This window comes from Phymastichus coffea, unplaced genomic scaffold, assembly GCF_024137745.1.
Source record: "Phymastichus coffea isolate CEN01 unplaced genomic scaffold, Cenicafe_Pcof_1.1 PCOF00014, whole genome shotgun sequence".
Classification (NCBI taxonomy): domain Eukaryota; kingdom Metazoa; phylum Arthropoda; class Insecta; order Hymenoptera; family Eulophidae; genus Phymastichus; species Phymastichus coffea.
The window spans coordinates 4,861,605-4,889,461 of NW_026706825.1; the positions used below are offsets into that span (position 1 = coordinate 4,861,605).

Sequence of the window (27,857 nt, forward strand, 5' to 3'; positions counted from 1 at the left end):
GAAAAAGTCACTCGCCGGGCAGAAATTTGAGTCGAATGAGGAGGTAATCGCTGCCATGGAAGCCTACTTTTCAGACCTCGAGGAAACGTATTTTTCAGACGGGTTAAAGAAGTTGGAGCATCGCTGGGCCAAGTGTATCGAACTAAAAGGAGACTATGTTCAAAAATAAAACGCCACTTTTCCAAAATTTTCGTTTTTCTTTTGTAGGCTAAGTACTTTTCGGACCACCCTCGTATGTAGCGGTAAATTGGTTATACCCAACTTTTGCAAAAGTCGCCATCGAAGATTTATCTTTACAGCGAATGCCTAATATGAATATAAGTAAGATATGATACGAATAACTAGATAATTGATAAATAATTAATTAAAGTGAGAGGAAAACATTTTTAACAGAGTTTTTTATTCGTTGAGACTGAATTACATCTAACAAGTAATCGATTTGATAACCGAGTTGGTCGACTTAATAGAAAAGATTCTGTAGAATTTATATACTTAGTGTTTTGATTAAACGATTGTTTGTTAGTTAGTCTATTTCGGCAGAGCATCTGTGGTTGACTTCATATTTTGTCTCAATATAGTATTGCTAAATTAATTCATTCTTGCCTGTGACTTACGAACTTGATGTCTTAAACATACCTAAGAATTGTATATATACATAAGTTGCACTTTGCAAGCCGTCGTTCATCGTCAAGCTGCATATATAATTACGCAATAGATTTAATTACTAGGCTTAACATTATAAAACTTTTCTACTTATTGCTTTTTGGATTGTGCGTTAACGTTAGCTAATTCCACAACTTTCAATATCAGTTTGATGTTACTCAATTCTTTAATATTTTTAATTTAAATCGAATCATAATAAAGATATATTATTATTAAAAGTAATAATTATTTATTATTTTTAATGTATTTTAGACCAATTATAAGGCGGTAGTCAGAAATATAATAAGTTTTATTTAGCCAAGAAGCTCTACAGTAGGTTAAATTTTAATAATGGCTCACAACACGAAATGATAGACAGTGGAAAATTCGAATCTGCCTTTATTGCCTTTATAGTGCAGCTAGCGTTACAAATTCAAAATTTCATATTGTACAGATGAGCGCATTTCTGATAATTCAAAATAAAGCTTATTCAAAGGAGAATACAAGTGTTGAATGTGTTGGCATAAAAACGCTCCTAAGTGTGAAATACGATAGTATTTCACACTTAGGAGGAGCGTATGTTGATTTACGTCGATTAGTTTAGTTACGGTTTTGGGTCTTGTCTAAAATATAATGTATATAAAGAGATTATGCATTCTATATTCATTCTTATCCTGATCAAAGACAATTACGTTATACTTGCATAATACGGCTAATAAAAAATCATAGCTCGTGCATAAATAGCATTTGTACATATGTATTTAAAGGCAACGTCGCGAGTGATTACCGAGTCGTTTCAATCACTTATAACGGAAAAGCTACCTTATACACTACTGATATTCTATCGCACGATTGCTGTAGTATAGTTAATAATAGCTTATAGTAGTTTGCGCCGTCTCTCGTAATATCACTACAAACTTGATGTAGTTTTTATGCTTTCAATTGTTCAAATTATCTTAGCTTAAGACTAAGGAACAATTAGCTTGTTATGACGTCATACTTTCTAAATTTTCGGACGGTGGTTTTGCTAACTAATTATTATACTGGTTTGGTTATAAAAAGAAAAATACTATGTTTGACACTTATAGAGTTACAGAACGTGTGCGTTTTCCAAAAGTGGATACATCAAAATGATGTAATCATCCAAAATGTCGAAAAAATCGCTTTGTTACATTCATGAATTTTAGAGATTTTTTGGCTTTTTATTTAATTTTTATAGTCATACGAGATGCATACATTCACTCAGAGCAAATATTAACTATAATAATTATAATTAAACGCGCACTACAATAATTGTTATCGCATACGACAATCAAAACTTCGAAGACTTTAATGCCCTCGTAAACAATTATAAAATGATAATAGATAAATCGACACACGCAGCAGATGTAGATCCAAAATATTGGATCTGAATAAATGATGTATTGGCACTGTTTATTGAAATGACAAGTCGATGCTATAGTTCAATAGTGCAAGCTAATGTTATATAAATACATTCTTTAATGAGCCGAATAATATCTGATGATGACATAAGAAGTAGCCTCTCCATTTCTCAGATGAAAATGTCACGTAATTATTTATCAAAGGCACGTGATTCTAAGTGCAGTTCTCTAAATCTAGTATAGATGTATTTGTGATCGAATTGTTGTAATTTTTATATCGTTTTTAAATTAAAGATTACGTCTATACATCAAAACTTTAAAATAAATTAATATTATGTCTACATTTATTGATGTGTGTACATTCTGAAGATAGATATAATATTCATGTTCTTGAAGGTTTTGATGTAATAGCGCCATCTGATAGAGAAAAAATCCCTATCCAATAAAACGTTAGTTGATCCGATTTGGAGATAAACCATCAATTTAAAACCATTATAATATAATTGTGTTTTAAATATAAATATTGAACCGGTTCATCTATGTTATGGATTAGCATTCGCTAAAATTTTTATGTTCTTGAATATTAAAAACATCCGCAAAAATGAGTAATAATAAAACTTGCGAATTGGTTGATATTACAAATATTTTCAATTACGTGAATGGAGGTTCAGTGATGTATGCATGTGCGGGATAGTATTTGTATCACTCTCACAGTATTTGATTTGGACTTTCTATATAATACTAAAGCTATTCACCCTCTTAACAAAAATAAGTGCTTTTCATTTAAATGCTGTAAATAAAATTAAAGATTGTATCTGTATGAATGCGCACTTTAAGTACATATGTGCGTCTGAAAGATTGTGTCTGTCGATAAAGATAAGCATGAATTTGCATAGGCAAACGAATTAGTATATTTCATTTGGTAGTTTCTGAAAATAAGTATTTAATTTGGAATTTAATTTGGCACGAGTGAATGCGTACGACAAGTCAGCAAGGCAATTTGAAAAGGCATTTGATGATTCAAGTCCGAAATTGCTTGAGTAGAAGCTGATCTAAATCGACACGTATATTTTAAAGCAAGCAGACTTGCAATATGGTTTTAAATTTTCTATAAAATTAAACTACGAAACAGTGTATACCGAATGCCTTATATCTAGAATTCTATGAATATTTCTCTATAGTCATAGGCGATCACCTTTCAGTGAATATACCTTTCTAAAGATTTTGTATAATATTATTGTCGTTTGGTTTACCTGTAAATAGGATAAGAAATAGATCGTTACTCAGCATGTCTGCTGAATAATAGCCTGTCGAAAGCTGGTTAAAGTTTCTTCGTAAAATCTCACGGTAGAAAAAACATAGGTCGCGCATATTAAGTGTCAAATTTTCGAGCGAATACAACTAGAATAAAAATGCGTCTCGTAGAAATAAAATAAGAAGAAATATTTGACAGCACAAAAAGCGCGACGAATGAAAAATGAATAGTATTAAAGTACTTCATGGCGGCGGTGTAATATGTAAATGTAGGCGTGCCGAGTTAGGCCGACTGATACTATGTAGCTACCTATCAGCAGTTTTGTCGAGGGTGTAAGATTTTGTATATTATAACGCCGAATTTGATATAAGTTGATACACTGAATGGGTCCCTAACAGATGGTTTCGAGGGGAGCAGTTTTGGTGCTGGGATTCTGGGTGACGCTATCTCCTATGCTAGGCATGCCGTGGCTGGTAGTGCTGAGTTGATTGCCTTGTCGATTAGCGTTGGCCCTAGGATCGCGTAAACAGAAACGTTTGAGAGCCGCGCGCACCTGCGGCTGACAGCCCACCACAATAAAGATCAGTACGCCTTGTGCGGCATTCAGCAAGTCCGTCAAGTACCATAAGAAGTCTGGCCCGCCGGCCATCCAAGAGATCACGTCGAAGATCCAGGGCACTCCCATCACCACCACTAGTTTCAGGCAAACCTTGCCAAGCGCCGCTCTGTAATCATACAAACAATAGTCCGATTAATAATTATTTAATTACTCGATAATACGAGCATATACACATACATATGCGTATGCGCTCTGGATCAAAGAATAAAAATTAAAGATGGAAAAATAAAAGTTAGAGATTATTATTAACTGGTAAATTTAAAGGAGATGCTTGTATTGAATGTAATTTATATTATAGTAATCATAATTATATACTGTAATGAGGTATGAATTTGAGTGGGCTACGCCGTGTATGGGATGCAGGTATGCCTTTATGCATGTGCGCAGATGGACACAGATTGCGCGAGCGTTACCGCATAGTCATATAATGACATACGCTCAGCGGCGCGCTGCGTGCTTACTGAGGCCCTACGGGCAATCATCAACTCTTTCTCTGTATCAATCGTCATTCCGCTACCTTACCTTGGGAGTATGTGCTTGCCTCCGAACGAAGGTCCCGTTAGTTGCTGTCGTTATTTTTATTAGGCAGTCTTAGCTTCGCTCGGAATTGGAAAAATTTTGCTAGCTGAAAACGGGCGCGAAAGCACAAAGTCGTTTCGCCAAAATGAACGTACTGATGATGGAATAGACGCTACCTATGGGCCAGTTAATGATTAATCTACACAAATTTTATTTATCATTAAGGTGTTCTAAATTGTGCTTGTATTCCTCTATAAATTTTAGGCCTGCGCTGTTATCATGATTTTCAACATGTGGCATATACGGGCGCCGCCATCTTGTCTGCTGCCGCGCACAAGCTACGATAATTCGTTGTATTCATGGTACGCGCGCGATCGCCGTTTATCCTTTTCGCGTGAGATTGACCGGCGACCTTATCTTTAATGCGCAAATATATTAGTGCGAAGCTGGCCAGCTTACTTCGCAAGAGCAGCTCCTAGTCGATTCGTCGCTTAGGCAAATCCCGCTTATTCTCAGGGTCTCATTCGAGAGGTTTGTCGTACGGAGTTGGGGCGTCCGCCTAAGTTCTTGCACACACCGTCTCTCAGGATGCCCTCTCCTTTCAGTTAATGTCCTTACACGAAATCGCGGCACTCTTTTATAATTCCCGAAGAAAAACCACGTTTTTGGCGAAGGCTACCTCCGTACATCCGAAGAATCTCTCCTCGACTCCTGTTCTCTATCTCTAACTTTCTCTTCACGCGCGGTGCGTGCCCTCTCTTTATGTTCGGTAGGTGCTGCCCCTCACGGGCAGTCGCCCTGACGAGGTAAAAGAGCGGATTTAACGTTCATCGTTACAATACCTGTTATATTTCACAATTTCTCTGGCTATGAGTCGCATTTTATTTTAACGGAAATTGCTATGGATTCTGATTTTAAAGGAAATGTTAATATTATAGCTGAAAATAAAAAGCGACACACACACACACACACACACACACACACACACACACACACACACACACAATGAATAATGTTGCTAATTATCCTATTAACTTAACATTTCTTGATTTCATTCGATTATCGAAAAACTAGTATCTTATATGACAAAATTGTAACAGATGAACTCGAAAAGAATAATTATATTTTAGAAGAGATAGAATTATTGAAAAGTAAAAATATTTTTTTTTTGTACGAATATGTTAACAGCCTTCGGAAATTAAATTAAAAACATTTGCTTAATTTAGAAGAATTTCACAGCCACATAAAAAATAGTAATATTACTAAGGCTGGATATGTGAACATGATTATAAATTTAGATTACTTTAATATTGCAAATCTAGGAATTACTCTAATTTATATTTAAAAACCGATGTACTTCCATAGGCCGGTATTTTCGAAAATTTCCATAAAACATGTATATGATCATATAAGCTTGGTCCAACACACTAATATACAATATACAGGATTAACGTGGGATATAAAGTTAAAATATATAGGAATTTAATTCAAATTATTGACAAATATTGATATAGTACTATTTATATAAAAAGGTATACGTAGTATAGATCACTCTTGTTATAGATATGCTAAAGCTAATATTTCATACATGAGAGCAAATTTCAATAAGAATGAATCAAGTCAAATTTTAATATATTATGATATCAACAACTATTACGGTAGGGTAATGATTCAATCTTCATCATATAACAATTTTGAATAGATTTAACGTATAGATAACAATAATTTTTTTTAATGTTCTGGATAATCACGAGATTGGTTACATTTTGAAAGTAGACTTAGAATATTCAAAACAGTTTTATAGTGCTAATGATGCCTATATCCTGTCTATATAATTATGTCTATATCCTGAATGTATCGCGTCATCAGGCTTAGCTGAGAAGAAACTTTTTACGACATTGTATAAGGAGAGCTATGTAATTCATTATACAGCGTTAAAACTGTCTCCACATAAACTTTTTTTTTATTATTACTCCAAGTTTATTTATAATCCGTCAGACGTATTAAAACAATAAACAAATGTTGTTGCTATATATATATACATATATATACATATATATTATATATATATGTATTATATATATATATACATATATATATAATATAACGAGTGAAATTACCGACTCGTTATGTCTCTCTCTCCCTAGTAGCGATAAGTAAATGTAACATACGAGGATCGTTTGAAAAGTCCGTGCAAAATCAGAGAGATGGCGCTACTAGTGCGTATCAAGGTTATTTTCAGTTAGTGGCATATCTTGGAAGAGCACACACCAAGTTTCAGCCAGATCGGCCAATTACTTTGCGTTTTATATTCGTTTCAATCAAAAAAATCGAGTGGTTGTAAAAAAATGGACGAAAAAGAATTTCGTGTATTGATTAAACATTACTTTTTCAAAGGCAAAACGCCTCAGGAGATTAAACAGAAGCTTGATAAACATTATGGTGATTGTGCATCTTCGATTAGAATGGCTTATAGGTGGTTTCAAAATTTTCGGAGTGGTCATTCGAGCACAAAAGACGCTGAACGTTCTGGACGCCCTGTTGAGGTTACCACTTCAGAAATCATTGATAAAATCCATGATATGGTGATGACTGATAGAAGAATGAAGGTGCATGAGATTGCTAGTACTATAGGCATCTCGAGCGAATGGGTACATAATATTTTGCACCAATATTTGGACATGAAAAAGCTATCCGCTAGATGGGTGCCGCGATTGCTCACGATTGACCAAAAACGAGATCGTGTGAAGTGTTGCAAGAATGGTTTGCAGCTGTTCCAGCAAAATCCGCAAGACTTTAAGCGTCGTTTCATCACTGTAGATGAAACATGAATACATCACTACACTCCTGAGAACAAAGAATAGTCTAAATAATGGGTTACCAAGGGGGAATCTGCTCCGAAAAAGGCGAAAACAATTCCTTCGTCCGGGAAGGTTATAGCGACTGTCTCTTGGGATTCGCAAGGAATAATCTTCATCGACTATCTGGAAAAGGGTAAAACCATGACAGGCGAATATTATTCATCGTTATTGGATCGTTTGAAAACCGAATTGCTAGAGAAACGTCCACGATTGGCCCACAAAAAAGTCCTCTTCCACCACGACAATGTGCCAGCTCACGCCTCAGTAGTTGTGGCCACAATACTGATGGAGATAGGGTTCAAACTCGATTCACATCCCCCCTATTCTCCAGACTTGGACAAATCCTATTATTTGGAAGGGATTAACAAACTAGAGCAGTGTTGGATGAAGTGTATAAGCCTAAAAAGAGACTATGTTGAAAAATAAAAAAGATATATTAAAAAAATCAAGCAGTTTTTATTTTTGCACGGACTTTTCAAACGACCCTCGTATTTCTCCGAACCTATCCTATGTATTTATGAATTTATTATATTTATATTCTTTTATTATATATATTTACATATGTAGTTACACTTCTGTTCTGATATAAGGTAAGTGAGGTGAGAGAGAGATGCGAATACGCAGGGATACTTCCGTGCGCGACAGCAAGGCGCGGAGAGAGAGAAACATAGTCGCGCCTTAGCGAGTGACCACGCGTACTGATTGGCTCATTAAGACGGAATCGAGTAGTTGAGTCCACGGTGCTAGTAGTAGCTGTCTAGACACGCGAGTGAGCTGACAGAGTCCTTTGTTCCAACTGCCTTCTTTCGTTGGACCTTAATTATAGCCTGCCGCCCTTTTTCTTCACCCTTAGAGTGTGTGTCCCTGTTCAAGGAGGAATTGCGACGTTGTCTGGCTCTGTGGACGATTTAAACACGTGGGCTGCAGCCGGTAGTACGGAGCATCGTTGTGCTAGACACCATACAAAAGGAGACAGAGCTGCGTAGTGAACGTGGTGTCCTATTGTTCGCGCATACGCATTAACACAAACTGTAGAAGTCGTAGGCGTACCTAGAGTTCAAGCACCTGTATTGTAAGTACCGGTTTGATGGTTCGCTCTCTCTCTCTCTCCCTATCCGTTCACTCAGCGTGCTCTCTCCCTACTTTTCTTTGTAAACGTTTTAACTTAATAGTATCCCGTTGCTTTATTCGAACATCCTACCTTCTCGCGTTAACAACCGCTTTTGAATTTCCGACTTTCGCGTCCCTTAGCCAACGTTACAAATCTGCGCTGATCCGGCCGTCCTATTAGCACCGGACCTGAGAGGACGACTAAGTCCAGGAAGCTCCAGACTTCATTTGTTCGATCATTCCCTATTTATTGTTTTTTTTTATATATTCACGGGGTAAACCGAGATAAATACCCGTTATAATAATAAACAGTGGTATACTCCAGTGAGTATACTGTTTTTGTTTTATAGTATGATTGAAATAATTAAGATAATTTATTAAAGCATTTGTTTGCTTATGTTTCTTTAGTTTGGTGTTAGCGATGAATGTCTTGAGAAGTTTATTGATAAGTTTAGGGGGGTGGTTTTGTCTGGAATTATATTTTGCGTTGAATTTTTTCATTTCTTCTTTAACTGTATGTATCCGTGAATCATTTTGGATTGGTCCAAGAGGCCCGTACTATATTGCGTAGGGCTTTTGATAGAAATCTTTCCAGGATTTCGATATTTGAATTAGAAGCAGCACCTCATAGTTAAATGCCATGTGTCCAGAATGGTTTAAGTACAGCTTTATACAGCAACAGTTTGTTTTCAATTGACAGCTTCGATTTTGTTCCAATGAGTCAGTACATTTTCCTCCAGTTTAGACCCAAATATTTACGTTTAGTAAATGTATGTTCTTTCATGAGTTTGAAGTTCGGAACGTTCAACTTGAACGAAAAAATAAAAATTTCGAAAAATGCCTTCTTATCAAAATTAATCGCTAAAATTCATTACAATAATGATAAAAAGCTAAAACAAAACTATTGGAACCACCAATCACCCTCTAAAAACTACCCTTAAAAATTAAGACAAGGTCGAATATTGCTATATGTTATTTAGTACAAAATAATTAATTATTTTTAACCATAATTATTTATTCTTATGTAAAATCATGAGTAAAATTTTGAGCGCTTGGAACAACGCCGAACCACCCATAATTTCATTTAAACATGTGAGTAAGCAAAATTGATATCTTTTAGCTCTAACTTATTATTAGCCACTAAATTTTTTTATATTTTCGCATATAATTATTTATTGTCATATAAGAAATTGGTGTACAAAGTTTAAAGGAGCGAAATGATACGCAACTATCCCTAAATTAATTTAACAATATACGCAATCAAGGAATCTTGAAGTTTTAATGATCCCATTTGTTATTAGCCACTCGATATTTAAATTTTTTTGCATAAGATAGTTAAATGCCATATAATGAACTGATTCATAAAGTCTGAGGGCGCGGAAAGATATGCAACTACCCCTAAGCTAATTTAATAACTAATGAAATATAGGGAATACTCAGTTTTTAGGCTGCCATTTGTTATTAGCCATTCCTTTTTTTAATTTTTTTGTATATAACTGTTAAGAGTCACGTAGAAAAGAGGTGTACAAAGTTTGAGCGCGCAGAACGATATGCAACTATCCCTAAGTTAATTTAACAATTAATGAAATATAGGGAATACGCAGTTTTTAGGCTGCCATTTGTTATTAACCACTCAATATTTAAATTTTTTTGCATAACATTGTTGAATGTCATATACAGGACTGATGTACGAAGTTTCAAGGAGCGGAACGATACGCAACTACCCCTAAATTAATTTAACAATATACGCAATCAAGGAAATTCGCTGTATTTACACCCCCATTTGTTATTAACCACTCCTTTTTCTAGTTTTTTTTGTATATTATTTTTGAGTGTCATGTAGAAAATAGGTGTACAAAGTTTGAGCGCGCGGAACGATATGCAATTACCCCTAAGTTAATTTAACAATACATGCAATCAAGAAAATTATAAAAAAATCAAATTTTTCTTCCCTTATAAAAAAGTGTTGGAAGCCGTATTGAAGTATTTTATTCGATACCTGATTGGCCCTAATGAAAAAAATTGCGAAAATTTAAATTGATTTTAGTCAATTTTTCATTTTAGATCTATTTTAGTTGGTTTTTATCAAGAAAATAAAACATAAAAAATATAATCTTTCATTCATCTTTTATAATCATAATGTAGGTTATTGTTTATCAATTTTATCCCCGTATAAAAAAGGGTTGGATTCCATGGTGAAGCATTTTATTCGTGATCTGATTGGTTCAGATACATATGCAGTTATCCGTTGGCAAATAAGCGTGTAAGTGTGGTTTAGATTTGAGATTTTAGTAATAAAAGTTAAATTTTTCTTATTTATCATGATTTATCATGCGGATAATTTTAAAGATTATGAAAGTAAAAAAAGTAGATTGCACTTTTATTGTTTATACACACTGTAACGAGCGGGCTCGTTAAGAAGTGGATGAGCGATTTCGAAATAGCGCGCCATGCGCAAAAGACCCGCGCAGCGAGAGAGAGAGATATATATATATATATAGCGAGAGTACGCGTGAGACCGGCAAGGAGAACGTACGCGAAAAAGAGCCTTTGTTTTGTTTTTGTGATATCCGAGCGTAGAATCAATCCCGGACAGGAAAAGTCGAGCAACCGTGAGGAGTGAGTGCTGTGGGTGTGAAAAAGATTTAGTAACGAGCAAGAAGTAAGGGCGGCTGATTGAAAGCTGTCGCACGAGCCGAGGGGTCCGACGCGTCGCCCATTACCCATCAGAACCGGCCGGCAAGGCACCCATGCTCGACGACTCTGGGCGACGACAGTCGAATAACCGGGCTCGAGAACCCAGGTGAAGCTGTCTGCAGCAGTGTTCGCCCGCGTAAGTCTCCTCTTGTATTTTCGAGATTGCGAGCGAGAATTCCGAGAAGCGAGCACATGTGAACAGCGCCGGCTGCGTGTCGTTCAAAATTGTATTTTCCGTCTCTCTCTTACGTGTACATACGATTAGGTTGCGTGTCGTGAATCTCTCGGCCAACGTGAATAGTCGCGCCTATGTAGTTATAAGGAGTAAATAAACCCGGCAGAAACATATTAATAAGCCGGCATTCGACCATCCCGAACATTCTCTACGTTCCCTTTTCCTTCGCACCGCTTTCTAAGAACCCTCGATCATTGCTTTCCTTTATTATTTCGTGCTTTCGCGCCCGTTTCCAGGCTGCGCGACCAGCACAGAGCTAGTCAGAAGAAGAGGAAAATAACGAACGACGGTAGTACATAAATCTTGTTAACGGACGACAATTTATCACACATAATAAATCAACAACCGTTACAACGCATATTATGAAACTAACAACGAATAAATCGTTTCATTCAAATAATATAAGTTGAAATTGTTCTAAATATTTTCTATTAATAATCGAAAATCTGATCTTTGAATGTGTAAAATAAAGGTTGTAATGTTGCAATCTTTATTCAAAAAGTAGAATAAAAGGTTAATCATTTAACTCGTCGAGAAAACAAATAGTATAACATTATATTTATTGCAGTTTTTAATGTAATAAATCATAAATTTAAAAACGTGTTTCACAACTAATGCGCATTTTTCCGCTGTGACATGTGTTTTGTAAAAAAATTGAAAAATCTACCTTTGAAAAAAGGAATTTATGTTAAATTTGTTGCTATTAATACAACAATAAGAAATAAAAAAGAAGATAAGAGCGTGAAAAATATATCTAATCCTATATATTTTTATTTTTCTATATGAAAAAGTGATGCTGAGTGAAGTAACTTTATTAGTGATCTGATTCTGTGAATTTATTTGGGTGTATTCGGCATCGTTAATTTATTTTTAATAAATTTTGGAATTTTGGAAGAAATTCTCCAAATGGTTCCGGATGAACAATTGAAAAAACAGTTTAGTTAAAATAATATATTTGTTGAAATGCAGAGACTTTTTACGGAAAGCTTGATATCATGAACCAATATATTAAAAATGAACACAATTAAATTGTTAGGCACAGCTGACGGTTCTATTCTATCCTTATACTTCCCTTATATTTTTTTATTTTTGATTTTTATATTTTTTTCACGTTTTATTCTCTTTCTCCTCTTCCTATCCTTTCTTAAAAGAATGATGGTATGGTTCTATCTTATTTTAATATTAATCCTATCTTTAAGGAAAGATGAGTCGCCGACATTCAGCGTTGAGATTGGTTGATGCAAAAATAGAGCCCGAATTTTTGAATTTTCCTGTACGTTGAAATATTACTATTATTATATATCAAAGAGTGTAAGATTTATATTTTAACGGTAAATTCAATTTATGAATAATTAACATGGATAATAAACTGCAAGAATGGATATATATTGGTAAATTGGTTTGACAACATAATACGTTATGTTTTGAAATTATCTGTACAAATTGTTAATTTTATAACCATCTCCTATACTGCAGTCAATATCGTTGTGTTAAAATTTGGTAGAAAGGAAAAGAGAATGAATGGAATAAAATAGAGAATACATCTTTTATACATTTTAAATTAAGATGCATGCAAACAAAGAAAATTATCACAATATTAATCCCGTTATATTAGAAGAATATTCATAGGTGTTTTCATAGTGGCGGCAGCAAAAAGTACACGATGTTAAATTTATTATGCATACTAATATAAAATTGGAGCCATAATCATTACCATTAAGAATGTTTAATTTAGTGTTGTATAATAGTGTAATAGGTTTATCGATCTTAGGTCGAATTAATCCTTTGAATAATATTTCCACTATATCTTGAAATGAGTGAAAGTTCATCGATTTGTGATAAAAAATGGGTGCATGTTCCATTTTTATATTTATCAATAAATATTGACGTATGTAGTCTATTTTAAACAGCATGACTTATTCGTGTCCATGGAAATTTTGAAGTTGACATGTAAAAGTTTTAAATAACGCAATAAATAATAGAACAACATAAAAAAACGCGCGACGCGCGGTAAATAACACTAGTAGAAGAACATGAAGAAAATCAATATTTCAATTTTTTGCAGTAAAAATAAATTGACACGGGTTCATAAAAATGATACATTTATTATCTGATTGAAAAATACATGAATTTTTGTTGAACTTTGTTTTATTATTTATTTTATTATAATATTTTATTGGAACTTGTATCTGAAACAAAAAAGGTTTAATATTAAAAAATAATGTTTATCGCAGATAGTATTGAAACAATTTGATTTTTACTTACGGAATAATTTTCTTTAACAACTTTAGATCAGCTGTTAGGGACTCATTCTCAACCAGGAGATTTCGGATTTCATATCGCTCAGCTCTCTCTCTCTCTCTCTCTCTCTCTCTCTCTCGCGTGCGCGTTCATCCTGTCCTATCATTTTTCTGCCTTTTGCTTACTGTCTCTCTGTCTTCCTCCCTAGATTACTCTCTCTTGCTCTATCACTCACGTGCGCGCTCTTCTCCGGTCAACTCTCTCTCTTCATCTTCTTTCTCTCTATCAATCGCGTGCGCGCTCTTCTTCGGTCAACTCTCTATCTCTCTTCTTTCTCTCTATCACTCGCGTGCGCGCTCTTCTTCGGTCAACTCTCTCTCTCTTCTTTCACTCTATTACTCGCGTGCGCGCTCTTCTTCCTTGGTCAACTCTCTCTCGCTTCTTTCTATCTATCACTCACGCGCGGGCTCTTCTTCTTCGGTCAACTCTCTATCTCTCTTCTTTCTCTCTAACACTCGCATGAGCGCTCTTCTTTAGTCAAATCTTTCTCTCCATCTTCTTTCTCTCTATCAATCGCGTGCGCGCTCTTCTTCGGTCAACTCTCTCTCTCTCTTCTTTCTCTCTGTCACTCGCGCGCGGGATCGTCATCTGCCGACAACTCTCTCTCTTCTTTCTCTCTATCACTCGCGCGCGGGCTCTTCTTCTTCGGTCAACTCTCTCTTTCTCTCTTCTTTCTCTCTCTCTCACACACACACTCTCGCGTGCGCGCTCTTCCTGTCCTATCATTTTTCTATTATTGTTGCTTGATTTTTGTAATAGAAATGATGTTGATATCAGAAAATAATTCAATTATCTCCAAATGACTCAGAATATTTCTTTGCTAATATATGAAATAGCAAACCAACATTATGGTAAGCGTATAGTGTCATTGAATTTAAGTCCTACTTAAGCAACGTACCATCATTTTAATCTTAACCCTTAACTTGCACACTTCATTTTGGCCACGTAACTGCTCGGTGGGATAAATCTACTCCAGCCTAAAAAACATCATATAAATCAAAGAATTTTAGATATTTTTCTATGAAAATTTTTTCAAGTATATTTCAAACCTTTTACTACAAAAAAAATATTTAGGTTAACAATTTTTAATGTTACACACACTGAAAAAAATTGTTGTAAAAAAAAATTTTATTTATTGTTAAAAATTGTCTGGGGTAAATCTACCTAACATAGCAGTTAAGGGTTGATTAATATTAGAATAATGTCAAATTAACATCCCCTAAAACCACCCTCAATAATTCATGAATTATGAAATATATATTTTCTTTGAAATATTTTTTGATCAAAAATTAGATATGTTATTTAAATTTTCAATTCTATTCCATCTAGGTTCTCATACAATCAAAAAAAATATAGATGTTAACAGTAATCTCTCTATATTACAAATTTTCAATGTTATTCTACATCCAATTTAATAACATATTCAAAAGTATGTAGAATATATTTATATTTTAGCCGATTTTCAAACAATTCATTTCAAACAATGTTTTGTTATTTTTATTTGTAACCTAATTGTATAATTTAAAGGTCTTGCTAATGTGAAGCTACGTTGGCTTTGGCGGCGCTCCGGAATGATAGCTTCCCTTCGTCCAGGGAATGAAAGCTGCGCGTCTTTTGCGGTATTCGGCATTTTTACCGTTTTATAGGTTATTTCGCTACATTTACAATACAAGATATTCTCACCCCCTGTGACGAAAGAAGTATGATTTTCCAACCATCAGGAAAATTTCTATAAATATATTTAAAACTATTTTTCATATTAAGAATCTAAATGGTAAATAAAAATAGCAAATCTTGTTTAAATAATTAAAAACGATTAACATTGATGAATATTATTCGTCTGAAGTTCGCAACGTTGCATTCCAACGAAATATGAGCGCTCGGGGAATTAAGGTCGGTTTCCACTTACTCATAATGTATCAAAGTTTTTCAATGGCACAGAAATCTATTGTTGATAGTAATATCGATCAAAAGCAAGTTTAGTGCATATTTCATTATAAAAAAACATAAAAATTAGTATATTTTTCTAACAATCCGTTACCGTGATCTTTACATGTTTACTTATCATAACTTTTGATTACCCAAAATTTATAATCGCAACGGCGGTTTTTATTGAAGGTATTATAACAGGTATTATATCTGAAACATAATATAATATATTATGGTTCAGATATAGATTTAATTTCATATAAGGAGGGATTTGTATTGACATTGAAAAGTGGTAGTTCTAGGTTTTCTAACACACTAAGCGAGTTGCATATAATGACGTTGCAACCGTATGTATTTTTTTTTTTTGAGGAGAGTCTGAATCCATTTACAGACAACTGACGGAAGCCCGCAAAGTATGGCACTCACAAGGAAACCCCCCCAACCCGACCTCACCGATTTCAATAATCTTTTGATATGTTATAGTTCATCAAAAAATAAGACATACGTAGTTTTTTTATCGGCGGAAAAACACTTTGAGGGGGTAAAAACAACCCTCAAAGTTCACCCCCAAAAATAGATTTTCCAATGTATCTCAGCATCTAATTGATATTTTACGACCAAACAAATTTCATATCACTTCTCATGTGAAAAGCAAACTAGCGCATGCAATTCCGACCACAAGGGATGCAACCCTTATTTTTTTTATTTAAAATACTATCTATTTCATGGCTATTTTTATGAAAAAAATTAAAATAACCCGAAAAAAATTGGAAAAAATATTACCCTACATAAAATACAAAAATAAAGTTAATCAGGTCAAGCTTTTTTTCAAACTACCCCCTTAAAGTTGAAAAACCACCCCTAAAAAATTGTTTTCAATACATTACAGGTGGTGTTGATAATTTAGTGTAAAATACGTTAAGCATCATTTATACTGTACAAACACAACTATCTCGTGCAGTTTCGACCACAAGGGTTGCAACCCCTAATTTCTGTCATCGAAATTTTTACCTTCTTTGTACCTATTTTTTAAGAAAAGTTCATAATGAGCTTAAAAAAATTAGAAAAAATATTACCATGGATAGAATAAGAAAAAAAAATTTACTTCTCATTTTTAAAACCACCCCTAATGTTGAAAAACCACCCCCAAAAAATTGTTTCCAATACATTACAGGTCCTGTTGATAATTTACTGTAAAATACGTTGCTCATCACTTATAATGTACAAACACATTTATCTCGTGCAGTTTCGACCACGAGGGTTGCAACCCCTAATTTATGTCATCGAAATTTTTACCTTCTCCATTCCTATTTTTGAAAAAAAGTTCATAATGAGCTTAAAAAAATTGGAAAAAATATTACCGTGGATAGAATAAGAATAAAAAATTTACCTGTTCAAACTTATTTTCAAAACCACCCTCAATGTTGAAAAACCATCCTAAAAAAAGTTTCTGACATATCGTTGCAATCTCTTCTAAATCAAATAAGCTATGATTCCATAGCTATTTTGTTGCTCTCTTTTAAATTTTTTACGTTCTATCGTTTATTAATTCTATCAAAAAATAAATAACTTTTATTATATAAAAAAACAAGTCAAGAATAATATAATATTATAAGTATACCTAGAAGATAAGTATAGTTTCTCGGATGCGCAAAAATTTTGGTATATGAATGATAGTATTATCAGAATTTTATTTACGTCCTACTATCAGCGTCTCTGACGATTGTCTGTTATTTTCATGATTGATAAATATGAGTAAGTAATTCTTCATCAGTAGCCAACACAACTTTCTTGTTGTTGGACGTATTGTATCGACTATTGAACTAACAGCATAATAAATAGTAATAAGAATATAAGATTATAAGTACAAATAATAATAAGATACTATTTCGTTAATTCGTATTTCGTAGTACCTGCTACGTAAGTATAACTATAAAATTATTTTTTATATGCAAATAATTTTACGGCTTTTTAATATTTGTTATTAAAAAAATTGAAATTACACTGATTATGAGGATTTATTAATTAATGATGTTTATAATTATTGTTTACTTATTGATTTGTTTATTATTATTGTTTATTAATTAATATGTTTACTTTTTAATTTATTAATTAATTTTTTTCATGACTGTTTTCTATAAGTTTGTTTATCATTATTGTTTACTTATCAATTTGTTTATTTATTTGTTTTTATCCTAATTTGTTTATTTGTTATTCAGTTTATTTCTTATTCCCCAGCGATATCAGGAGAGACCTATACAGAGGAAAAATAAGGAAAAAAAGGGGACGGATGGATGGACGGACGCACGGAGAATTTCGCGCCTTCTGTTTAATATAATAGAAGATATATAAGACATATATATATATATATTTTTTTATTTCAGATTAAAAAATGAAAATTAACGCTCTGAACGTTTTAAATTTATTATTAGCTTACTTTCAAACTCTACAAATACCTGTAAGTGAGACAAATTATAAAGAGATTCAATTGTCGGAAAGAATTAAAAGCATTTTAATAGATTCCGTGAATGATTTCAATGAAGTAGATATGATCGTTGAAGATACATTAGATTTTCAAGAAGATTACAAAGATCATGCTGCAAAAATAGTAGAAGATGAAGTTCAACACCATTTTCCTGACGGTTTCGAAGCACCCACCGACCATTGTACTAAAGACAATGAAGATGTCAGTTTTGAATATAAGCAAAGAGCCGTAGAATACTGGAGAAGTGGCAAAAAAAAAATTTAAGTTTTGAAAGTGTACGTCAAAAATTTAAGAAAGTTTCATCTGTGAGTCAGTTGAAACGTTGGGCTCATACAGTCAACAAAGGTGGTACTTATAGAGAAAAAATTGCAAGAATTTGTCAGTACACTTTTGATAATTTTAAAGCAGCAGTAGACGCTGGTTACATCATTCATGATCGTGACATACGTCGATGGGCATTGCAAGCTCAAAAGATTATAGGATCAGAAGATGTAAGATTCAAAGCTTCGGATAACTGGCTTTGTAAATTCAAGAAAGCTCATAGAATAGTATCCCGGAAAATAAATAAGTTAATAACCAAGAAAACACTAGAAAGTAATTCAGAACTAACGATTAAAGCAATTACTTGTATTGCAGATGTTAAAGCAGGCATAAGAATAATTGGAATTCATAATGTGTTTAATTCTGATCAGAGCGGGTTCCAACTGGAAATGCACTCCGGAAGAACGCTAGCGGTTGAAGGAGAAAAGCAGGTACAGTGTTTAGTACAGTCAGTTTCTTCAACAACCCACAGTTATACTATACAGCCACTCATATCAGCCGCAGGAGAATTACTGTCACCACTCTTTTTAGTTTTGAAGGAATCTAGCGGTGAGTTTGGACCCATTGTTGAAACCACTTTATTTAGACCCGAAAATGTTTACGTAGAAGCATCTAAATCTGGAAAGTTGACTACAGGTATACATAATCCCATCTAGTTACAATTAATGTCATTATAAATGATTTTACAAATAAGATTTTTGATTTTAGATCTCTTTAAAATATGGCTGCAAAAAGTATATTTCCCTAATGTAGGTTCCAGTACGATGCTGTTGCTTGACTCCTGGAGCGGTCATTGTGACAGTGCCATAGAAACTGTAACTCCACGTGATAAAATTATAAATTTTAAAAAAATACCGACTGGCACAACGGGAAAAATTCAGCCACTTGATGTTTTTGGATTTCGCATATGGAAGAACTTTGTCCGCCAATTTTCAGATACCGTAATTTTGATGAATTATGATTTGGATTTACATAAAAGAAACATCATTAAACTTCAGTCGTTAGTCCACAATCAATTATCTTCACCAAGATATACTAATCTTTTTAAATATTCCTGGTTCAAGAGTGGTTACCTCACTAAAAAACCAGAAAATTTTGACAATCCTGTTGCTTACAGTTTTGGAGATTCCTGCAATACACATTGTGACATAGAAGGATGCAAAAATGTGGCTATTATACGTTACGGTTGGTGCAAAAAATCATTATGTTTCGAGCACTTCTATGAAGAATATCATTATTGTAAGAAGTATGAACAATAAATCCGTCCTAATTTTTTTGATTGTTTTTAATTGGTAACTGAATGAATTATAGTAACGCATATAAAAATCAATTAAATATATATTACTTGGCAGTTTACAATTTTAGTCACAAGAAAGGAAAAAAACTCAACCAACAAAAACAATGGCAATGCTATCAACCCTCCTAATCACCGAATGGCGATGGTAATAAACCTCCCCCTAATAACCCCAGTAGTTAGCAGGGTTGATAACGTTGCCATTATGTTATTCGGTGGGCTGCAAGCATTGCCATAAGGTTGCAAGGGGGCTCAGCTATGTCTTCGGGCTGTTAGTGGGGGGCTAACGGCATTTTCATTGGAGGTTTTTAGGGGGTTATAAGGGGGGTTGTAAGCATTCTGATAGTGCGGGTTAGTGCGGGAAATTGCCATTGGGATATAAGGGGAGTTTTAGAAATTGCTACTGGGTGATGGATCATTTTTCCGGACAGATTCGGAATCGGCGCAACAAAATACTTTGGAAAAACGTTGTCCCAGTTCTGGGTCTTGTTGGGTGATATAATCTTGAATTGGTACATATTTTTCGTATTCTATCCACGATAATAATTTTTCCAATTTTTTAAGCTCATTATGAACTTTTTTTCAAAAATAGGAATGGAGAAGGTAAAAATTTCGATGACATAAATTAGGGGTTGCAACCCTCGTGGTCGAAACTGCACGAGATAAATGTGTTTGTACATTATAAGTGATGAGCAACGTATTTTACAGTAAATTATCAACAGGACCTGTAATGTATTGGAAACAATTTTTTGGGGGTGGTTTTTCGAAATTAGGGGTGGTTTTAAAAATGAAAAGTAAATTTTTTTTTCTTATTCTATCTATGGTAATATTTTTTCTAATTTTTTTAAGCTCATTATGAACTTTTCTTAAAAAATAGGTACAAAGAAGGTAAAAATTTCGATGACAGAAATTAGGGGTTGCAACCCTTGTGGTCGAAACTGCACGAGATAGTTGTCTTTGTACAGTATAAATGATGCTTAACGTATTTTACACTAAATTATCAACACCACCTGTAATGTATTGAAAACAATTTTTTAGGGGTGGTTTTTCAACTTTAAGGGAGTAGTTTGAAAAAAAGCTTGAATAGATTAACTTTATTTTTGTATTTTATGTAGGGTAATATTTTTTCCAATTTTTTTCGGGTTATTTTAATTTTTTTCATAAAAATAGCCATGAAATAGATAGTATTTTAAATAAAAAAAATAAGGGTTGCATCCCTTCTGGTCGGAATTGCATGTGCTAGTTTGCTTTTCACATGAGAAGTGATATGAAATTTGTTTGGTCGTAAAATATCAATTAGATGCTGAGATACATTGGAAAATCTATTTTTGGGGGTGAACTTTGAGGGTTGTTTTCACCCCCTCAAAGTGTTTTTCCGCCGATAAAAAAAAATACGTATGTCTTATTTTTTGATGAACTATAACATATCAAAAGATTATTGAAATCGGTGAGGTCGGGTTGGGGGGGTTTCCTTGTCAGTAGCTTAGGCCACCAATACCCACCAAACATATCTCTCCTTGTTCGCACCGCAACCAGCCCGGAACTGTTTATCACATTACTTCAGACTGGGCGGCTGTCATTGCGTGTCCAAGCACACATTCATCCCTTTAATACTCATTCATTCCCGAGTAGGCTCTGAAATGTTCTCATTTATTCAATTTTCCAAGCATCCATCCGTATTTTTGTTTAGTAACACATTCGAAAAGTACAGCGCGATCTTACACCATGCGTCAGCTGTTGTCAACATTATGTTCGTCACGTTTTCTGTCGTCAGCCCTAATTCTGTCTCCAGTCTCAATCTTTGCTCGGCCCAATGGTCGCACACGAAAATGTGTGCTCCGCGTCGTCCCAAGACACCCGACAGTACACACAGTCTGGGGAAGTTACTTTACCCATTCTGTGCAGGTACTTACGGAAGTATCCGTGTCCGGTCAGAAACTGGGTGAGATAGAAATCCATCTCCCCATGTTTTCTGTCTTTCCACGGACCAACGTCTGGTATCAGTCTGTGGGTCCATCGTCCTTGAACGTCTGTCGTCCATCTTGTCTGCCATTGTTATGTCGTTTTCGTTCGTTCCTCTGTTGCAGCGTCGGGTCTCCCTACGGTCGCAGTTCGGTCGTAAATACGTTTCCTCTGGTCTGCCAAGAGGTCGATCGGAATAACGCCCGCGATCACGAATATCGCATTTTCCGAGACTGTTCGGTACGCGCACGCGATTCTTAGCGCTCCCGTTCTCTGTACGCTCGTCATAGTCTTCGCGCGTCTCCTCACCCGTAACGAGTTGGCCCATACCTCTGCTCCGTAAAGCATGATGGAGTGGGTTACGTCCATCAACAGTCTTCGTATACTCGGTCTCGGTCCTTTCGTGTTTGCCTTCAGCCTACTCAAGGCCTTGGTCCTTTCGCTGGCTCTGGCGGTCGCGTTTCGTATGTGGGGCCAAAAGTTCAGTTTCGTATCTAGAGTCACCCTCAGGTACTTTACCTCACTTTTGGTCTCCAGTCGTTCCGTACCTATGATCATCGGTATTATCGTGACTATTCTCTGTCTCGTCAGTATCAGTAAGCCTGTCTTAAAAAGAGCCAGGCTCAGTCCGTGGTCCGTCATCCACCCATCCAAACGCCTCATCACCTGGCTCAGCTTGAGCTGAGCTAGATGTGTGCCGCGGGCTGACGGCTATGTCGTCTACGACTGCTATGTCGTCAGCGTAGGCGACCAGACGCGTGTCCGGGGGCATGTCGAGCTTTATTAGTCCGTCGTACTATCGTTGAGCGTCTTTTTCGGAAGCCGTATTGGCAACCGTCTGTATTATTGAGAGATAAATCAAGCGCGTCTATCAGCGCAATGCATTTCGCTGTGAATACTGAGATCCTTTTGTTTAGGCTTCTACTGATTATAATACTTTGTTTAATATTAACGCAAGCCGTACCAGTGGATAAAGAGTTTGGACTTTTACTTCCGTCTGTATTAAGTACTTTTGAGTTAGTTGAATCAAGATTGTTAAAAAATTCGAAAGGGTTTATATGTGTATTATTGAGATTTTCCAGGTTTTTGAAGGAGACTTGAATTAATTAAATTATATATTCATAGATGTACATATTGTAATTTAGAGCCTTCACTATATTTTGTGTAACACACATTATATTCTTAGTACATGATTCGAATAGTCTTTTCTTTTTTCTTTGTCTTTTCTTGATTTATATATAACATTTGTTAACAGTTTGGGTTATGTATAATTTTTCATTGATAGGATCTTAGTAAAATAAATATTATACAAGTATTTAACCCTTTCAAAAATTGAAGACAATTGCGATTCTGCGAGGAGTACTCTGATAGGCGTAATTTTACGGGAATTAAGTGCAAGTCTAATAACGTTATGTTGAATAGTCTCTAATTTTTTTTGTTGAACATTTTTTATGGGGTAGTACGAGAAAATTCCGTAGTCAATTATAGATCGTATACAAGATTTGTAAAGCGTAAGGAGGGTGGCAGGTTTAATTCCCCGGCATATTCCTTGCAAATATTTAATAATATTCGAAGCACTCTCGCATCGTGATTTAATCATGTTTATTTGATTTGTAAAAGAATTTATAACCGAAGATAATGCCAAAGAATCTGGTGGATTCACTTGATTTGATTACAAAGTCGTCGATTTTTATTTCTGTTTCACCTGGTTCGATATCTCGATTATTAAAATGTATAAAACATGTTTTTTCTAGAGAGAGAAACGTTAATGTTGGAGAGATTTTTTTTAATTGTGGAAATAGTTTTTTGTAGCAAATTTAAATTATTAGTGTAGACTGCAATGTCATCTGCAAATTGAGATATGGAGACTCGATTTGAGCCGCATTTCATAATGTCAGGAACAAAGATTATGCATAAGAATGGACTCAAAACTCCTCCTTGAGGAACCCCTTTACAAGTTAATTTAGGATCAAGGCTTTCATTGCTATAAATATATCTTTCGATCGTGATGAAACTTATAAATTTAATTAGGATTAGCGAGCAACCGCTTTTTGCAAGCTTTTCAAGTAATTTTCTAATGTTGACATTATCAAACGCATCCTTGATATCGAGAAAGGTTGTAAACATGTTTTTGTTTTTGCAAAGAGTTGATTGTATATTAATGGTTAAATTCAGCAGATTATCATGACATGATTGCCGTTTCCGAAACCCGCTTTGGCTTTGTGGTAGAATATTTTGTGTTTCGACCTACCAGTCTAGTTTGTTTTTAATTGGAGTTTCGAATAATTTACAAAGTGCTGAAGCGAGTGCAATAGACCTGAAGCCTTTATTATAAGGTTTGGGAATGAAATGAACGTAAGATTTTTTCCAGTCTAACGGAAAGTCACTGATGCTGTATATTTCGTTGTAGATGTCGAGGAATATAAACCTGTATTTTATTGGATGCGTTTTTAGCGTGTCATAATCTATACCGTTAAGGCCGGGGATAAGGAAGAACTACGCGAGTCAAGAGAGAGCATGATTAAAATCAACAAAATTGAATGGGCTTTCGAGAAAATCGATTGTTTTGCAGTCTGAAAAATTAATTCAAATCACTTAAGTCATTCGAATGACTTAAGAGCGGTTCATAGGGGATGCCATGCGTGAAACTTTTGTCGTAACTTCTACTGGATACATTTTTAGTATTAAACACCGTTGCTTTGATAATTGTTGGTTAATAAAAATGTATTAACAATAACCTTTTATACGAATACACGGATTTTCATAAGGGTCAAAATAAGTTTATTAACTTTTTTTGTCGTTCCTATTTTAGTAATATCAATAGGAACCAATAAAAATTTTTTATTCGAACTTATATTTATATATCTTATTTTTTTGTTGCTTTACAACGTTGCGAACTTCAGACTCATCTAAGTGTAGATTGTCATAAAAGTTCTTTACATTAATTTCAATTCGCTTCTCTGTAGATTTGTAAGAGTGTAAAGAAGAAAGGTGACAGCGGATTCATGAAAAAAATGAAGTACTTCTGGGCAAAACCAAACTCAGAACTACGTGCTGAGGTAAAACATCATATGGTAGGTAAATATCATAATATTAATAATAAAGAATCGGTTTACTTAAACGAAAGTAAAGACAGTAGAATAACTGAAGACCATAAAAAAGAGTTTGATGATAACTGTGAATTACAGTATTCATCTGATGAGCTTAACTTATTAAATAATATTAATAAGGAGCAACAACTTGCTAAAGATAAAAAAGAAGTAATTACAAATAGTAAAGTTTTAAGTGATGGAATAGTAAATAAATAAAAAGATATCGTTGAGTCTAACGGCCTGCACCATTACAGACAAAAAAATATTATTGGTGATGGAAATTGTTTATTTAGATGTTTATCTGACTTTTTGTATGATGATCAATCTTATCATGAAAAAGTGAGACAATGTATAGTTGATTACACATCGAAAAACTGTGAATCAGAATTACACAGGCACACAAAAAAACCAAGTCTCTGATATTTGAACGCGACACATATATTCCCATGTAATTTGATCCGCTGATTACGAATCCGCGGTCCAATTGACCCCATGACGCCTGGGTCAAGGGAATTTGAAGGTCAAAATTGAACACACACATTTGAGTTGAAAAAAATGAATAATCTTTATGTTTTTTGTGTCGTAGAATAATAATTCGAGGTCGGTTTGACCTCAAGTAGTAAAGGTCAAGGTCATTTGAAGGTCAAACGTGTTTATTTTAGAAATAATGCATTTTTGACTGCAGATTCTGAAAGAACGAAAAATTTTACATCCAAAACTGTATTTTTTTTTATTTTTTTAATATGATCCAAAGGTCATTTCAAGGTCATTATAAGTGGTAATGTGGGGAATTAATTTGATGAATGGAGAAATACGAAAATATGGTTCCCTTCACCTAAACTATTATGGTAATATATTTTGGTGATCGTTGAACCAGAATACAAGGTTCGTCTGTCTCCTCAAGATAAGGGTCGCCCCATCAAGGTAAAAAAAGAACTAAATCTCTGCAGAACTATAAATATGAGACTTAGCTATTGTTTTTTCTTCTATAACGCTTTCTTTTACTTTCGAAGGATCTGTGTAGCGGATTTCTAATTCTTTTTGCGCTCTCGTCATCTTCTTCATCATCTGACACTCGATCTCTTTTCAGTAACCAACAGTAGTCCGCCAACATATTTACGTCCCATTTCCCTTGCCATCTAGTTTCAGCCTCTTTCAGATCTTGATGGAACCGTTCCCCTTGTTCTTCGCTGTAATCTCCCAAGTTATCAGGGAAATAGCTGAGATGAGCATCCATGAAATGAACTTTGTGACTCATCAAACATCCCAAACACTTATAGTTTCTTATCATATTTGCTACAATAGTTTTGTAGTCATCGCTTTTGTTATTTCCCAAAAAGTTCTGACAAACATCTCGGAAACTGAGCCATGCAGCTTTCTCTAAGTCATTCATGGTATCAATGAATTTTTCATCGTTAAACATTTTACGGATTTGAGGTCCATCGAATATTCCTTCCTTCAATTTTGCTTCACTTAATCGTGGGAATCGCTCCACTAAGTACTTAAAACATTTTTCACCTTTATCCAACGCTTTGATAAACTGTTTCATCAGCCCAAGTTTTATATGAAGAGGCGGAAGTAAAACTTTTGAGGGATCAACTAAAGGCAGTTTCAGTATATTGTAACTTCCAGGAACTAGTTGTGCTCTTGATTGCCAATTTTTTTTACATAATGGTTTTCGCGATCTCTACTATCCCATAAACATAGGAAGCAGGGATACTTTGTAAATCCTGACTGTTGACCAAGAAGAATCGTTATTATTTTTAGATCGCCACAAATCTGCCAATTATGTTCTTTATATCGTATTTTATCCAATACGTATTCCACATTTTCGTAACTTTCTTTCAATTGCGTTGAGTGCGCTAAAGGTAGACTTGCGTACCCATTTCCATTATTGAGAAGCACTGCCTTCAAACTCCGTTTTGAGGAATCTATAAACAATCTCCATTCTTCAGGAACATAAATACCTTCTTTCATTTCGTTCATCAAACCTAAAACATCTGTGCAATATACCAGAGTGCCTTCTTCGTCTTTCTTGAAATATTGTCGGAATTCTTTTTCTCTATTTCTGTAGACTGATGACTTCGTTCGCCGTTCAAGCATTCCTCGATTTTTCAACACAGCGGCCATGTATTCAGAAGCATCTTTAGGAAGTCCCATATCCCTGATAAAATTACTTAAACTTTCTTGATTGAATAGTTTTACAGGTTTATTTTTTTCCTCCCTCAATTTTAGAATATATTCTTCTTCATGATCATCTTGGTCGGAGCTATCGAGAGATTCTTCTACACTGTCAAACCATTCCTCCCTATCAGTTTCTTTACTCGTTGAAGCTTCATTCATTGATGGACTCGTATCCATTTTTTCGTCAGCACACTCTACCCTAGATTTTGCTGGTACAACGGAAGATACTAGTGCGTATGATATCCGTGACTTTGTTTTAACGTTGAATCCTTTAACATTGGTATTGCAAAAATAATAATCTTTCTCGGATTCAGGTATTGACCATATTACTGGTGAAGTATATTTCAAAATTTTATTTCTGGTTTTATCCCATCGAATAAGCATATTAAAATAAGAGCAGCAAATAGTTTCTGGAGCAAACGTTGAATTTTGAACAGAAAGTTCTTTTTTATAACATTTCTCATATATATCTGTACATTTTTTATTCATTGACCTACCATATTTGCATACTTCATATTTCCCGCAAACGTAACAAAAAACATTTTTATCAGTGCCACAAAAGTGGCTTGCAGCATCTTCAATTCTTCTTGTAGCATCATGCTCCTTATTAGCCAAGTCATCAACTAGTAACGAGCTGCGGTCACTTGATGACGACGATTGCGGGCCCGCTTGCTCACCCTGACCAACCGCCGATACTGGGCATCCAAGACCCTGCATCGTAGACTTTCCTGTGCCAGCCATGACGGCGTCATGCCTTCACCCCAGGGCTTAACCGGAAAACAAACAAGAAAAACAAAGTCGTTTCCGCCATCATCACGTGGAGGTGCCCTGGGTGCTGACATAAGATAGGTATTACTGATAGATACTACTCCGTTCTTTCAGAATCTGGAGTCAAAAATGCAGTTTTTTTTCAAAATAAACAAGTTTGACCTTAAAATGACCTTGACCTTCACAGCATGAGATCAAACC

General features: G+C 34.7%; 1 protein-coding gene across 1 annotated transcript in view; it reads right to left on the reverse strand.

Annotated features, from left to right (window-relative positions):
* Positions 1–397: 397 nt before the first annotated feature.
* LOC131674381 (probable G-protein coupled receptor Mth-like 1) overlaps positions 398–27,857 on the reverse strand; it is a 567,109-nt gene continuing 539,649 nt past the window's right edge. The window contains exon 8 of the mRNA XM_058953025.1: positions 398–4,004. Within this exon, the coding sequence (XP_058809008.1) occupies positions 3,671–4,004 (334 nt within the window). The 3' untranslated portion in view covers positions 398–3,670. The remainder of the gene's footprint in view (positions 4,005–27,857) is intronic.